The 16,745-nt window shown below is 36.0% G+C and overlaps 1 protein-coding gene across 13 annotated transcripts in view; it reads left to right on the top strand.

Annotated features, from left to right (window-relative positions):
- trio (trio Rho guanine nucleotide exchange factor) overlaps window positions 1-16,745 on the top strand; it is a 110,216-nt gene that overhangs the window by 39,120 nt on the left and 54,351 nt on the right. For all 13 annotated transcript variants that reach the window (XR_016456910.1, XM_090103495.1, XM_090103498.1 and 10 more), the window contains 3 exons: window positions 647-808; window positions 2,048-2,127; window positions 2,479-2,563. Coding sequence is in view for 12 of the 13 variants with exons in the window: in XM_090103495.1 (XP_089959621.1) it covers window positions 647-808; window positions 2,048-2,127; window positions 2,479-2,563 (327 nt within the window). In the remaining variant the exon portion in view is untranslated. The remainder of the gene's footprint in view (window positions 1-646; window positions 809-2,047; window positions 2,128-2,478; window positions 2,564-16,745) is intronic.

Genomic DNA, 16,745 nt, shown 5'->3' on the forward strand with positions numbered 1-16,745 from the left:
CTCTAATTTTTCTGTATCTTGATAATGAACAAATTTAAAAAATAAATGTCGTATAAACGTTTTATTATTAAATGGTAAGTACGTTTTTACAGGATTATTTCTTCTATGTTTTTCTGAAACGTAAAAAAGACTATCTTATTTTACTGAGTCACACTCTCGATGTCTTACATTTATACTGGTTTATTAAATTCCAAAATGAAAAAAATAACTAACATTAATTATTTATTTTTCATCATAACATTACTAGAATACTGTGTTACATATAAATTCTTATCTCGTTTATTTGTTTTTCCATTTTTTTTCCTTTTCTGTGATTCATGGTTAATATAATATTAAAGAAAATCCCCGGTGATCCGTCATATTGCAACTGTATATCTCTTATCAATAGTAACACTAATCACGAACATACAAAAAAGTAAACATTCGAATAGGGACTGCCCAAAGAATCATAAAAAAATCATTTACTTGCTCACAGTCGACTAACAAATTTAAAGTCTCCCCATCAATATAGTAAATTAAACTGTTTTTCAGGAGTCAAATAGTTCAAATAGGTAAAATTTAAATAGGGAGCGGAGGCTTAATAGGGGTCCGTTTTACCCTTTGGGTACCCTAAAATGTCATATCTAACCTCTACACCATTCCGCAGACATCCGAATTAGGTGTCACCGAGCACATAGAAGGTGACGAGTGCAAGTTCTCCGTGTGGACGGGGCGGGAGCCGATGGCGAGCGACTGCCGCATCATGCTCAAAGCTCCCTCGCTGGAGGTCAAGCAGACGTGGGTCAGGCGGCTGCGGGAGGTCATACAGGTATGTTTTACGGGATGGTGGGGGTTTTTGGGCAGGAAAATTTCAAAGAAAAAAAAGACGGGTTGAACTCCGGGAGTGCCGGCAGAAGTGAAAACTTGATTATTAACGTTGAGCATGTTTGATATCCATCCGTCTTACGCTTTTTCGATCAGGTCACGTGTCCTGACGCGAGTTTAAGATTTTATACCCATTAGGTACAGAAAAAGTGCTCACTGCTCAACGCCGCTAAAGAAGTTTTCACTTCAATATCAGTCGTAGAACTAAATAAATTGTTGAGGTTTAAACTTTATGATGATTTATAAACATACCCACTGATTTCTTCATTTTATTTGAAAGCCAGTGCCTTCAGACTGGTACCATTAAAATATTTGTCCCGTTTCTTAAAATTTTAATTCGGTGTAGTTATTGTAAAAAATATATTACATTCGCATACCTTTAGTAGAAAATTGTAACCATAAGTGAATGTCTAGTATTATTGTGATATTATGAAAATATTGACAAATACATGAAAATTTATGGAGTTGACGTCAACTCTATAGCAATCCAGGCTTACGCGTGCCTTGTGCAAATATAAGTCTACGATACAACCTTTACTAACGTTATTGCTGTGGAATCTTAATATCTTAATACTATTATAAAGGCGAAAGTTTGTAAGGATGTATGGATGTATGGATGTATGGATGTATGGATGTATGGATGTTTGTTACTCTTTCACGTAAAAACTACTGAACCGATTACAATGAAATTTAGCACACATATAGAGAGTAACTTGGATTAACACATAGGATAGTTTTTATCCCGGAAATCCCACGGGAACGGGAACTATGCGGGTTTTCCTTTTCAAACGCGGGCGAAGCCGCGGGCGGAAATCTAGTTGATTATATATTCACAAAGGATTATGGCTCATATTAGCTAGTACTCTAATATGGAATTGTACCTTTCAGTATTCATAGCTATTAGGGGATTGTTGTCATTATCATTTGAACGATATTAATGAAGTAGTACCTACACTCGATATAATACAGAATAACATACAGTTCAGAGATATTTATGCGAGAATTCATAACATGCGTTGAGTATTTATTGAGCACTTAACATAATCATTTTAAATGTTCTGTATTTTTCTTGAAGTTGTAGAATGCGTTTGACGTTCGTTTCTAACTACATGTATTATTTCAGTCTCTATGGTCGTTAATATTTAATAATAAGAAATATTCTAAAAATAACGTTTTTATTCAGGAAACTTACTTCAGTGGAGCGCTTCAACCGCCTCGCAGTCCCGCGCGGGTTCGGCCAACGAGCTCTCAGAGGTCCAGCCGGTATGTATTAAATGCGCGTATCGAATATAATATTGATTGAAAAATGGTAAAGGTATATTATGTAAAAAGTATTTGTAAATGTTGTATTTGTGTCTCAAATGGATAGGTAAAAGATAATTCAACATCTTAATGATCCTTATCCTTATATGCTGATAATGATTCCTTATCAAAACTATAAGAATGGATACGAACGTACTGAATACACGAATAAGTAATAAATAATAAATGATGAAACTAAAAGCACAACCAAAGCAGAAATAACTTAACATAAAATTCACAACTGTAACAAAACTTTAACAAGAGCTTAGTAATGTAACAGTTTAAATAGAATCTCATTCAAGTATTCTACAGCGACTTCGAAGACACGGACACTGAAAATCTCGATCGCAATTCACTGGCCTCCTTCGGCAGCGGGAACACTACAGACTCAGACAAGGTAAATCTATTTATTTTCTTACCGCCGCTCTTTGATTGAACTCGATTTATAAATTAGTTTCAATCTCTCGATGGTATTGAATAATGTTTACATCAACATTTGTGTGTATACAATTATTAAGATTTAATGACGAATTCGTTAGCGTTATTGTTCTACGCGTCCATACAACGTTAAACAATTACAGTACCGTTCAAAACGTTGGAAAACAAGAGCTGAAAATGTGTTAATCATTTTCGGGTGCACGGGAAAAATGCGTTATATTTTCGGTCGTAGTTTTCAGCCCGTCAAAATTGCTTCGAGAACTTACATTTCGGATTGTCAGTGCCGGTGCAACGAGGTATTTTTTAGTCGAGTGAACGTTGGAGCGCATTTGATTGTTGTACAGAGCCGACACTTATCGTTTTGCATCGCGCCGGGCGCCGTGATTCCCGCCTCCACGATGAACCGCGACGAAATGAATAGAGTGGAAAGCTTCGCTCTATTCCAAACGTTTCCAGTTTCATAAAATAAGCCCGGTTTTTGAATACGAAGACAGCCGGGTAAAAATTCATTCCATTCTCTCATTGCTTCGCATAAGAAATGAGAATGCAAATCGTTCCACGGACACGGGGTGACTTATTAAGTTAATGTCGCTTGATATATAAGACAAAGTTTGCGTAAAATCTCTGTCTCCTCATTGCTATGCAGATTTTTAAAAGTTGGTTTGTTCCCTTTGAATTATTCAACTATCTTATGATTTATTTAATAAGAGAGCATTTATTTTTGAATAAAATATAGAGTGGGTTCGATTGAAACATTTGTTATTTTCACGTTTACATTACATTGTAATAAAGGAACAAAGTTAATGAATACATATGTCCACTTCCATTATTGGCCGTAAACGTACGGCATCAATCAATAAATTGCCCTATACTGAGTTAATGACATACGAAAGGTAACATGCATTTGTTAGATTAAAAATTTTACGGCATATATTAATATAAAACAAAAAATATAAAGCGAGACATCAATAGATGATACTAGTACTTTATTTTGTCTATGTATGGTACATCTAATTGTGTGAGTTGGATATAATATCACATATAGTTACTTGATATATTAAATTACTATAAATGATACAATAAAAAATAATTTACAATCTTAAGTGTATAAATCGAAATAATTAATATACGATACGAAACGAAAAGTTTGTCTTTCCTTTGTTTTTCACCAAAGAGTTATTTAACACAAAAATTACTTGACCTGGATTGTTTCGGATCGTGACAGAAGGGATAGCAAAGACTTTAAGTCTCAATCGAGTTCAAGTAGTTTAATCGCTTTATAAGCTAAAAGAATATCTCAGTTCCAAGCCAATTAAGAAAGATCTAGATAATTTTGCATATTCTGCCGATAGGAAAATGATATTTTAAAAGAAAGTTTCTGAGATATTCAGATTTTCGTGAGTACATTGAAAGACTAGAGATTTCTAAAATATATGCAAAATTTTAGCTACGGATTGAAAAATATCGCTTTTCAAATATCACCAGTTAAGTAAAAGAGTTTTATAGAACACTTCCTTACGTTTGCTTTTAGAATAAGAACCCCATTTCAGTGAGGCACTTACGTTGTGAATGTCGGTATTCGTCATATTAGCGAGTGGGGTGAGAAATTCTTTGAAAGCGTAGGAGGGTAAAATGTTTGCGTTCTATGATTACCGTTAATTTATATGCCTAATCGAATTGATTTATAAACGACACGAAGCTTTGTTTTATTGCATTTAATAGATTTTAATAGAATTAACATTTAAAAAGTAAAAAGTATTTAGGCTTATACCATTTGGGCTTATAGGTAAAAATGTGTTATTTATATGACATATGCATCGAATTTTTTAGTATATTGTTAACAGAATCTCGTTATAGAAAATGAATAAATAGTTCTAAAGAGATGCGATGGCAACAAGCCATCTAGATTTTCCTTTGTCAGGAAATTCTTCACTATGAGAAAAAAGTGTATATCTAAATGGGCTACATGCTGTCGCAATTGCAAGTACTATAGATTATTCCACAATTCAGAGAGATTCATGAGTTTGGTTCAATCAATAATATGGGCTCGATAGTGGTATTTTCGGGTGGCAGACAGGGGCGGCATACCGAAACAAACGTAGGCTGATTATTCATAGAATTCCAAAAATTCCATATTAAAAATATTTTGTACATTCTATAATTATCAATGGATTGCTGCCGAATAATTATTATTATACCGAAATAATTAAATATGCGGTGGAACAATGCATTCGCTGTTATTAATTATAATTAAGCCTATTTGCTGTATTGGGTGAAACCTTGGTTTATTAGTAATAAAATAGTTTAATATTGGTAAAGTGAGTAAAAATGTATAAGGAATATTATTACGGTTAAGGGATAAATCAGATAAATAAATTTAATTTACATGGGAAGTATAATATTGGATCAATAATTCTAAGAGTCAGTATGTGAACATACACTGAACGTATTGAATCCTTTGAAACCCCTGCACCATCTGGACGGACGAGACAAACTCACAATGAAGGAGACGTTAATTTGGCTCTCGAATGCAGTTCGGATATTAAACACGTTACATACACTCCAACTGAATTCTGTGGACATGTCAAGTCTACAAATATCCTGAATTTCAATCGCAATAACGCTGGGGATGGACATCGATTCCCAATATCATTTCAATGTGCGAACGTATTCAGAGGTATATTAGCTATCCGCTATATCCATAATAGACCGTGAATTCAAATTAAACGTTTGATTGAATGGTTCGCCGTACGCTATCTGATTAATGATTTTAATTTGCGAGCTCTCGTTATTATAATTGTATTCTTGAATATAAAATAACTACCGTGCTACACCAAGAAACCATTTTCCATTCTTACTACATTTTATAATTGAATTGTGGTGCAATAAGTTTTTGTAGCTTGTTTATCTTCAAAGTGCGGACGACAGCATTCTCCTACAATGTACAATATTGAGTGTTCCACAAGTATTTTTATTTTATTCTTATAATAAGCACTATAAAAGTGCTCAAGACCCCATTCTTTATACATCGTTGCGTCTTCGTTACGTTTCCTCCTTGCGACGCTCACGTAGCTTAAAGACTGTGTGAAACTTTTGACATTCCAATAAAGTGGCGATATAACATTTAAGAAGTTATAATAAGATTACGTAAACTGTCTTAATTATGTCAGAAGCCTCAGTGTTAAGAGATGAATTAATAATAAAGTTGTCTTTATGCAAACAAGACAAGTTTAGACACATATTAATTCATTTAGTTGTAACACAACAAAAATATTTTACATCTTACAGTACGTTTGTTTAAAAAGATAGACGTTATTTTTCCACCGTATCAATACAGCTGGTGATTAGAATTCTTTTTCATTTGCACATGCAGAGCGCATGAACTTTACTTTTTTGTGTTTGAAGCTTACGATGCTTCGTCTCTCCCAAAATAACTGAAAATTTCCCTGAAAACATGACTAGTTTTGCAGGGAAACTTTGTAAGTTTCTGCAACACAATCAATTCGGGAACAAGTTTTAATTAGTTCGTAAACCTGGCTCAGCGTGTTTGCATCTACCTTAAAAAAGAAGATTATTAGAGGAGCAACATGGTGGTGTCTGAACAAGCTTTCATCAGTTTGCGCTTCATTATAATAGACCCCGTGAGAGCTCTCGAGCTTATTGTCGCTTGACCTTAATATTAACTATAAAGATTTTTTAGTGACAAATTAAGATTTTTTTAAATTGTACACGTGTGATACAGTGTCAATTGTGCATTCGACAAATAATTTCAAACAAAACCTATGTATCAAAGAGAATCTATTCTTGATTTTTTCAGCTTAGTAACGTTCAAATTAGGTGGATGACGTTGCTCTTTGACCTTTATAGCAATGTTGTGGTCGTAAAATGGAGCAATTGCTCTCTTTATTTATAACAAGGCAAACTGTAACGTGATATAATTAATGCAACGAATGAAAACACAAAGTAAACTATAATTCACTTTATTCAGAAACGTTTTTATTTTGTATTCTCTGAAAATTCATTTTGGGATTGTTCATGTTTGGGTAAAAAAAACTATGAACGAAAATCATACCTGTAAAAAATTGGCGTTGATTAAAATATGAAACAGGAGTATTCGACAACACCTCATATTGCAACTATAACGAGTGAAACTAATGACTTGATACTTGATCGCAGTGTAAAGTTTGTTTTTGTTTGTTCTTAATGAAATAAAAAATATTTGTATAATATCCTGGTAACTCAATATAAATAATACACACAGCTTTTCAGTATATTATTGATCTTATTTGAGTTTTACATTTTTAATACGACAGAAAAAGTATGATGGTACGTATCATATTATTATATATGTCGGAGCAAGATGTAGATTGTGAATCTATTTTCAAGCTGTGGGCGTTGCGTTGGGTAATCGAGCAAAGAAACACCTCAAACTCAATCATTTCTTTATTTACCACCGATTCGGAAAGCAGTATCTACAGAGAAGAACCGGCAAGAAACTCTATAGTTGCTCTTTTTAATCATGTCAGTTTTACAATACAATCACTTTTAATAACCGTTACGTTACACATTTAAATTAAACACTAGCAAAGAAAAGGTTAACAGTTCCTAGTAGTGGAAGGTCTGAACTCTTCGATGTTTGAATGTGAAGTGCTGTACCGAGGGCGAGCCTTCACCGGCTCGACCCGGTACAAGCATGAAGTAAGCTGCCAACTTCACTGTGCTGCCACCTCCCTGAACTCGTGCTTCGAGTCGTTTTACATCCGCGCTATTGACCGTCTCCGACACGGCCATCCTGCGCTGTACACGTCCTCGTGTATGTGTGTGCTGTAACATAGAAAACATCTCGCACAGTACATGCTCTTCGGCCAATCCTGACAAATTTTTTACAATTAAACTCTGATATCTAATTTTTAGGCTTTTAAACCACAAAACTAAAAAAAACTAAACCCTTAAGATAAGATCCTTAAGATCACTTAGTTGTCCGTAAGTCTATCAGTCTATCTATCAAGACCTTTGAAATTCATATCGCATACCATCGATCCGTTAAGCTTTGAAAAGTTATAACAGTCGATCAAAAAGATAGCAGTTTTCGACATTCGCAGGGGACACAAGGAACCAATACCTTCAGGATATTTCTTGTGAACACAGAATCATGAAATTTGTACAAGAAACGTCCTATAGCAAAGAATCTCAAAACAAAATTTAAGTTCATATGAAAACAGGTTTTTTTCTTAATTTGAATATCCTAAAATAATTTCCAACTTCAACCCTTTGAAATTAACCATTTTGATTAAAGTAATGAAACATTGAATCCTGATCATTTCGATTAAATTTATGAACTAACTACTAAAAGAAAATAACGCTTAAGCAACCAAATACCACTTTCACTGCTATTGTCATCAGCAGATCATTATTAAAGTATCACAAAAAACTAGAGCATGAATCTTATCCGAGGCCTGTGGCTTTTCACTAAGCCCATCATCACACACGCATTCCACCGAATGCCAACTCTGGCTTTTCACTAAGCCCATCATCACACACGCATTCCACCGAATGCCAACTCTGGCTTTTCACTAAGCCCAACAACACACACGCATTCCTCCGAATGCAAACTCTGGCTTTTCACTAAGCCCAACAACACACACGCATTCCTCCGAATGCAAACTCTGGCTTTTCACTAAGCCCCACAACAAACCTCATGTTTGTTCCACACGCATTCCTCCGAATGCCGAGTCCCACGGACTCCCATATTCCAATGGTCTCTACAAGACCCAACCTCCGCCAGCGTCACTCGCCCACCGCGTATCCACGGTTTACTACAAGCAGCTATCTGTACTCCTAATAGCAGACGCCGATTTCAAACGGACTACGGTAATACCGCGTATCCACGGTTTACTATAAGCAGCCATAACTCCTAATAGCAGACACCGATTTCAACGGACTACGGCTACGAAATGACTACTGGCACACTCTGACCAACCGAACTAAGATTCATCGCTATCACTCAACTCAAACTCAAATTTCAAACATTAATCAACTTCAAGTGGTACTTGGCCCCCAGGCATCCTCAATATATTAACAAGGTGAAGTTACCCGAACATAGTATAAACAAAATCTGTCTTTTCAAAGTGATTATTGGTGTTTACAGGATTCAATAGCTCAACAGTAAAAAAAAGTGAAACCTGAACTGAATATCACTCATCCAACAGAATCAATATTCTTATCGTTTTTCGTTTTAATAAACTCAAGTTATCTCCTATACAGCCATACCGACAATCATGCGTCCTCGTACGCCATTTCTCACACTACATTACTACGGTAATTCATCTCGGGATACCAAAATAACTACCATCCTGCCTCAGCCCACACTGACCTTACAGGGTAACCATACTGCCCCGGTCCTCCTGACCGGTCAGAACTCAGAACACACATCTACTATCCTAGACTTCATGCCAGATAGAACACCACAATCCTTCGACGAACTACATTTAAACCATCACAATATTATTTCACGCAACACACATTTACTTCACAACGTACGAGACAACACAACCATCAGTATGCTACAACTATACTCCACTACAACTCTACTGAATTATACCTCCCAAGTCTATCATAGTGATAGCCTGTGCAGCTTGCTCAACAAATGTGACAACAGCACAAAAATAACATCTTAAAAAGTTTAAAACGAATAATTCGCAACTGAACCGCAGAAAACACTCAAAAGTGGTAAAAGCTTATTCTCAACTAAATATTTACCAACTTGAATTTAAAGTAATCATGTGTTAACATATCTGCTTACAAATAAAAATCGCGAGAAACACTTCAAAACCCTTTTTTATCGGCAAATTTACATGTGGCTAAATTTCCTAACGGTATGTTTGCTTTTGAAAACTTAATTTAAAACAATTAATAAGTGTAGGCTTAAACTCATCTGTTAATCTAATATCGAACGGCAAAAGGGCTGAGCTAAATTTTAGTTTCAACGTAATAAGATTGAACTGCTCAACAACTACTGTACAACTACCTAATTGATGTATTCAGTTGATGTTAAACTGCATCTAGTCACAAAAACTATTATCAAGAAATTACATTAAATGCACACAATGTAAATCGATTAGGTACTATCGATGTAAATCGATTAGGTACCATCGATGTAAATCGATTAGGTTTAGGTACTATCGAATACGATACGTTTAGGACTTATTTGAAGCTAAAAAAACAAAAAATATGTGCGTGTACTACGCGTACGTGTACACACGTAAGAAATGAAACTTCTTTATGACCTTATTTTTCAAAAAATAATTTACTATATGCAACTTTACAGAAATATGTCGAATCACGCGTGATAGGGATAAGAAAAAAAATGGTGCGTAACGGAAAAATGTCACGCTAAATTTTTTTTCAACCCCGATAAAGAAGTTTCACTTCAAAAACCTTCAGAAAACCTGGATGGGTTTTTCTTTTCTCTATGCAATTAAACAGACATCTGACGACAGTATGTAAACTGTAAAGGCGCTATTAACCTTAAGATTATTTTCAACAGTCTTAATATCTTAACATTGAACGGACCCAAACGTCGATGAGATAGTTAAAATAATTTTAAAGCAATCAAGTTACGTACTCAAACTAAATCTAGACCCGTATTCCAATCATAACATTTATCTTAGGCCAGCTGTTTATTTGAACACGCTAATTATCTGCGACATTGTATTATGAACTGCCTAAATAAGGACCTAATAAATTCTCCAAGTAAAAATTCAAAATAAATGCCTCGATTTACTTTTTATTCGATCAAAGTAAATCTGTAACATTTCATAAAACTGCATATTGTAAAAACTGCATACTGTGAATTGTTCACAACATTATTTTAAGAAATTAACCTCAAATATCACCTTAAATAAAACCTACGAAAAGTTTATAAACCTCTTAATGCACTAGTTAACGCATTACTTTTCGTTTTTAATCGAATAGCAATAAGGCTGTCTTTGTGTAGCAATTAATAGCTATTTGTCAAGGGTTATAGCCTAAATAAAAACTAACGCAGGTAGTTTAAAAAATTAATGCGGGTAGTCAAGAAACTAACGCGGGTAGTTATGAAACTAATTTGAAAGTAATTCGCATACTGTTTTTGTTCTGATACACGGACAAGTGAATGTTTATTGTTTACGTTCGATTGAAGGATCTGGATGCAGTGTACCAATTAATGTGCTTTCTTTGTTAGTGTTAGCTCACAAAATAACAAACAGTAAAGCAATTCGTTACTTAATTTATCTTGATGGCAGTGCTTACACCACAAAGTATTTTTTTAAAATTACGTGAATTACCTACTAAAGTGAAGCCGTCCCTGAATAAGTGAAATAGGTACTGATAATTTATTACTGCGTAACTAAGATGGGCTGAATGTAATAGAATAAGTTTTAACTAACTACAAAACCGTAAAGCAATATCGCACGACCTAATAATAACAACACTGCGTAAATAAGTTGAGTTAAATGTAATGCAATAAGATTAAACTATAATACACTGGCCTTGTAGGCGACAACTTTTAACAAAATCTGTAATCATTACATTCGGTACAGCCTGTAAATTAGCGCTGTTTTTGTGCAGCATGTTGCCGAGGCTATGACCATTTTCCTCAATTATAATTTTAAAATAAATTTTGTAACTAATGTTTTTGGCAATAAATTTCTTTTTCTTTCAAAAAAGTTACTACATTTTGAAACTTTATCTAACTGTACACTCAAAGTGGAATGTTATCTACTGACCGGTTTTGTATGAGATTGAAGGATAGTTACACGACACGTCGACACGTCGCTCTGGTTCCGGTGATCTCAGGCTCGACGTGTTGATGGTAGTGATGGTAGCGCGACGCCCGGCGTGGTATTGCGGCGCCTGGCGTGGATGCGCACCGCCTGGCGTGGTGTCGCGGAGCCCAGCTTGGTGCAGCGGCGCACAGTATGGATGCAGCACCACATGGCGCCACGCATGACGCTCGACGCTCGACGCATGATGCTCGACGCATGATGCTCGACGATCGACGCATGATGCTCGAAGCCGGACGCTCGACGCAATGGCACGGTGCACGACATGATGACACGGCGCTGCTCTCGATGATACGGCTTCCGACGCGGTGATGCGAGCGGCAGTGTCATCCGCGCAGCGCGAGGCGAAGTTGCCACCCTGCCCGCACATAACGAGCTCTCCCTTTGTCACCAGCTGCTCAGTGACACGTATGCTCGTAGATCTGTAGGATGCTTCTTCCCGTTGAAACTGGATCGAAGTGCCACGTGGTTGCGGCGCTTTGACTTTTAATCAGGTTATCGTATCGAGGTTATCGCCACGTGTTTTCTCATTTGCTCGATTTGATCCCAATTCTGATGTCGGAGCAAGATGTAGATTGTGAATCTATTTTCAAGCTGTGGGCGTTGCGTTGGGTAATCGAGCAAAGAAACACCTCAAACTCAATCATTTCTTTATTTACCACCGATTCGGAAAGCAGTATCTACAGAGAAGAACCGGCAAGAAACTCTATAGTTGCTCTTTTTAATCATGTCAGTTTTACAATACAATCACTTTTAATAACCGTTACGTTACACATTTAAATTAAACACTAGCAAAGAAAAGGTTAACAGTTCCTAGTAGTGGAAGGTCTGAACTCTTCGATGTTTGAATGTGAAGTGCTGTACCGAGGGCGAGCCTTCACCGGCTCGACCCGGTACAAGCATGAAGTAAGCTGCCAACTTCACTGTGCTGCCACCTCCCTGAACTCGTGCTTCGAGTCGTTTTACATCCGCGCTATTGACCGTCTCCGACATATAATTAATATAACATTCTTAGAAGGACCTCCTTTAAAGTTCACGATACTTAAGCCGTTATAGTGAAGTTTAGTTTCGAGACTCGGATTCAGTCTCCCACCCTCACGTCAAACTTTGCTATCCAATTATAAGCTTCAAAGAGAATAAAGAAATTGGCAAATGGCCATAGGAAATGCATATATCGCAAAACTGGATAAGTTACTAGAAAGCGGTTTGTACATAGTATAAAGGTGACCAAGCTCGAGCGGCATGAATCGTTTCGTAGAAAATTTTCTCTAAAATAACAAGAAAGGCTGACGTGATGAGCGCGTACTCGTGATTACCCCGAAGGTATTGGAAATGATTCGCTCCATTTCCTTCGATTTTAAGTTACTTGTATTTTGTTATGAAACTTTATTTAATTTTCATAATAATCTTTTATTTTATATATTTATATGCGATCGTCAAGTCGACTAATATTTGCGCTATGGCGATTCGAGCTTTCTTTAGAACGGGGTCAAGGGTGAATGTTGTACATATGACATACATTTTCACCATAAGGTAATTGTCCACAATACTTAATTTTTATAAACTGAAAGACATTGAAAACCTTTCTTTTATAAACTGTAGCGAGTGATACTATTAAACTGTTGAAATATTCTCCGAAATCCTTTAACACTTTTGAGCCACTGCTCTATTTAAATTCGAAATACTCTCCTATAAAAGCAATTCATTGAATATACAAAAGACTCTTCATATAAAGGATCCACCTGCCTGTGATTAAAACATGTCCAACGTGCTTTTAAATTTTGTAAAATGAAATGTTACGAAATTGTATGAAACGTTGGAAGCAAATATGCTGATCCGAAATTCATAACTCCAATTCATATGTCCATTACGGTGACGGTCGGCTCGTGCAGTAGAATTTATTGATTCATGAACGGAATGTAGCTAACCATTCTTAGCTAGAAACAATGCAACGAGCGAACTCTACGTCGTTTTACAAATTGGCTCAGAAAGTATTGTCGACACGTTTGTATGTCCCTGTCTCCGTTGTATTTAAAGTTTCATGCTTGAGCGTGGCGATAATTCCACCGATCCTTTAACATATCTACCTGTAGTGTTAAGGCTTATCCTGAATATTTAGAGGTTTAAAAATTAAAAATACTTACATTACATTTATAGGGATGAAAATACCTATTCTTTGACCTTCATATTACTGCACTAAAAACAATTACAATGGGATTAGCCGTTTGAGAAGAGCTTTTGAAATTAGTTGTGAGTTTAATCTATCAATCTATCAATCAAACTATTGCATAATTATAGATTAAATACATTTCAAATAAATCCGTGAAACTACGCCGCTACAATTTGTGCTAGAGCTACGAATTATTGATGTATACTTACTGCACAAATGTTTGTGATTAAAGTTGTAAGTTTTTGTTTGAGCTCATTCGTTTTTGTTATAATGTGAGTGTGTAATGTGTATGTACCTATTTATAAGTACTGTATTGACGCAGATTAACCGTTTATCATAGAACTTATATTTCCTATAATAGTGTTCCTTGATCTGCTGTAATTATGAAATTCTAGCAAAGTAAAGTTTAAATTGAACGCTTTCGTGAACTTTGGATGTTGAGTTTTCCAGCACTAAACAACTTTTAACTAATTGCTTGGTCTTAATGAACTTTGTGCGCTTTAAATAATTGGTATACGTTATACATACTCGTATGCGCACATCTATAGTTATTAAGTTTTTATCCATAGTTATTAAGTTATTGTTTCTGTGTTGTTTAATTTTTATTTTGGAAGTACATATATTAATTACTAGCGGTCCGCCCCGGCTTCGCCCGTGGTACATATTTCGCAATAAAAGGTAGCCCATGTTCTTTCTCAGGGTCTAAAGATTGTCTGTGCCAAATTCCATCAAAATTGGTTTAGAGGTTTAAGCGGGAAAGCGTAACAGACAGACAGAGTTACTTTCGCATTTATAATATTAGTAGGGATTAGTAGGGATTTACGTTTTTTCTACAATGAATACAGTTTGCGCGGTAAACTTTCTTTGTAAGTTATACTCTTTATATTTTTACATTTTTTTGTCTCAATTTGAAATTTGCTCGTCAAGGAAACAAAAAATGTAAAGCGAGCGTAACGCATTTCGGAGTCGACATTGTCATTGAACATAGACGGATTAAGCGTGTCCTTCGGTAAGGACTCGAGTAGAATGAATTCGTTAAGATAGCTCGATACGGAGGCTGCGTAGTGAGTGAGCGGAGCGAGCGATAGCGGCGGGCGGCGAGGAGCGCGGCAGTGGCATCAGCGCCGCGCGCCGCACCGGACGAGGCGGGCCGCACCGCCCCCGCGCGCCACGTGCCGCGATGACGACCACCCCGCCCCCCGCGCCGCTCGCCAAACAACACAAGAGCCGCCGCAAGATCTCGCTGCCGTGGTTCCGCCAGAGCTCCGTGAGCGCGCCGCACGCGGCCCTCGCGCGCCAGCACACCATCGACACGCCGAGCTCCTTCAATGCGCGCCTGCTCAAGGGTGGCCGCCAGCGCCAGGTGACTGCGACTTAATGCGCCAAAATTATGCCATTGCCTCACCGACATTGTTCTGCGCAAAAAATACACCGACAAACTTTATATGCTCTTTTTGCAGGTCGACGCCACTTAAAATACGAACATCTCGTAACTCGTAAAAGGGCTGCATAATATATTTACCGTTTGTTTGCATAGATTTCAATTTTTCAATTCGGCTGAAAGAGTAAATGTAAACAAAACTTTATGCGGAAAATTATGTACGAACTATTTCGTAATAACCATAAAATGTGAATCGTAAATAGCTAATACTACATGTTGTACAATGTTTCCGTTATTCGATTACTCTGTTTATGTTGTACACGATTTTCCTTAGTCTCTATCCCAATACTGTTTTAATTACTTAGTATACAATTTTTTATTTATCTAATTAAAATAAAGAGTTAAACCCCACACAAAAACTATGTCTTTATCGTCATTTTAATATAATCGGGACAATGTTACGAATACCACATTCTGTTCAATTTTGTATTGAACGTTGAGAAGATTTAAATCGAAAGCCAACTTATGTTCAAACAATGTATTGGCATGCGATCGCTATTTTTGTTATCAATCACAACTAAAGATGTACAAGCCACTGACGCTTTCGACTCTTTGCGATGGAAATATATCTGTTCAAGGTCCGCGAGTGGCCGAGGATCTGCTAGATAATTATAGTCTGTTCAACGATCCATCTAACGTAATGGATTTGATATTGAAATTATTGAAGGTTTTCAGTTTCCAATTTTACCGAAATATCGATTCATATAAAACAATATAGAAACGTTCATGCGTTGGTTCCTGCACTACTATAATAATATTCAAATGCCACTAATCTTCTCTTCTTCTTCTTATATATAAAAATGAATCGCAAAATGTGTTGGTAAGCGCATAACTCGAGAACGGCTGAACCGATTTCGATAATTCTTTTTTTATTATATTCCTTGAAGTACGAGGATGGTTCTTATGTAGAGAAAACGTAAACATGTACCACGGGCGAAACCGGGGCGGACCTCTAGTACAATAATAATTATATTATTATGCTGTGGTACAAATAATAAACAGCAGTTGTCAAAGCATTTCGATATCATTTAAGGAAAATATAAATATTTATTCAATAACATAATATGATAAGGAAAACAATATAATAATTTAAAATCGTATTGTACGTAGGTACGTAAGCTGCGCTTGATTAAAATGGCTTTTCTGTTTACAGAAAATATTTAAACAGAATATATTGTGTAAAACAATGGGGGCTCGAAAGCAAACTCATCGAGTGACTGGATAAAATATTGGAAAATCTGAACTTTTATGTCTATCGAATAAAACTGACCAAATTGAATTTAACTACCGGATGGCGATTACGATAATAATGAATGGTTACGTTGGCAATTATTGAATCTGCTATAAACTGAACTATGAACATGAGTCGGGTGTCCAATGACTTATTACCTATAATCTCTCATATGTAATTTAATACACGAATACATTTGGTAGCGACTGCCATTACTTTATTAGAAATTATGCAAAATACCTTGAACCGTAGCGATTCTGTATGCGCATTTATAACGAAATAAACGAATTTAAATATCGGATACAGCCATTAGGTATATCAATTGTTTTCGATTTCGGAATATTGGAAACTTTTTAGCGATAACTTTGTATGTTATTTTGAATGATATTTATGAAGATAGATAGCATCTAGTGATAAACTATCATGTTTTAAATATATTTCCATTTACGTATTTTTTTTTTTAAAGGCACCCGT

The sequence above is a fragment of the Colias eurytheme genome, chromosome 1, assembly GCF_061535395.1.
Source record: "Colias eurytheme isolate Ceu_HAF_F1 chromosome 1, ilColEury1 Martin Lab GWU primary, whole genome shotgun sequence".
Lineage (NCBI taxonomy): Eukaryota > Metazoa > Arthropoda > Insecta > Lepidoptera > Pieridae > Colias > Colias eurytheme.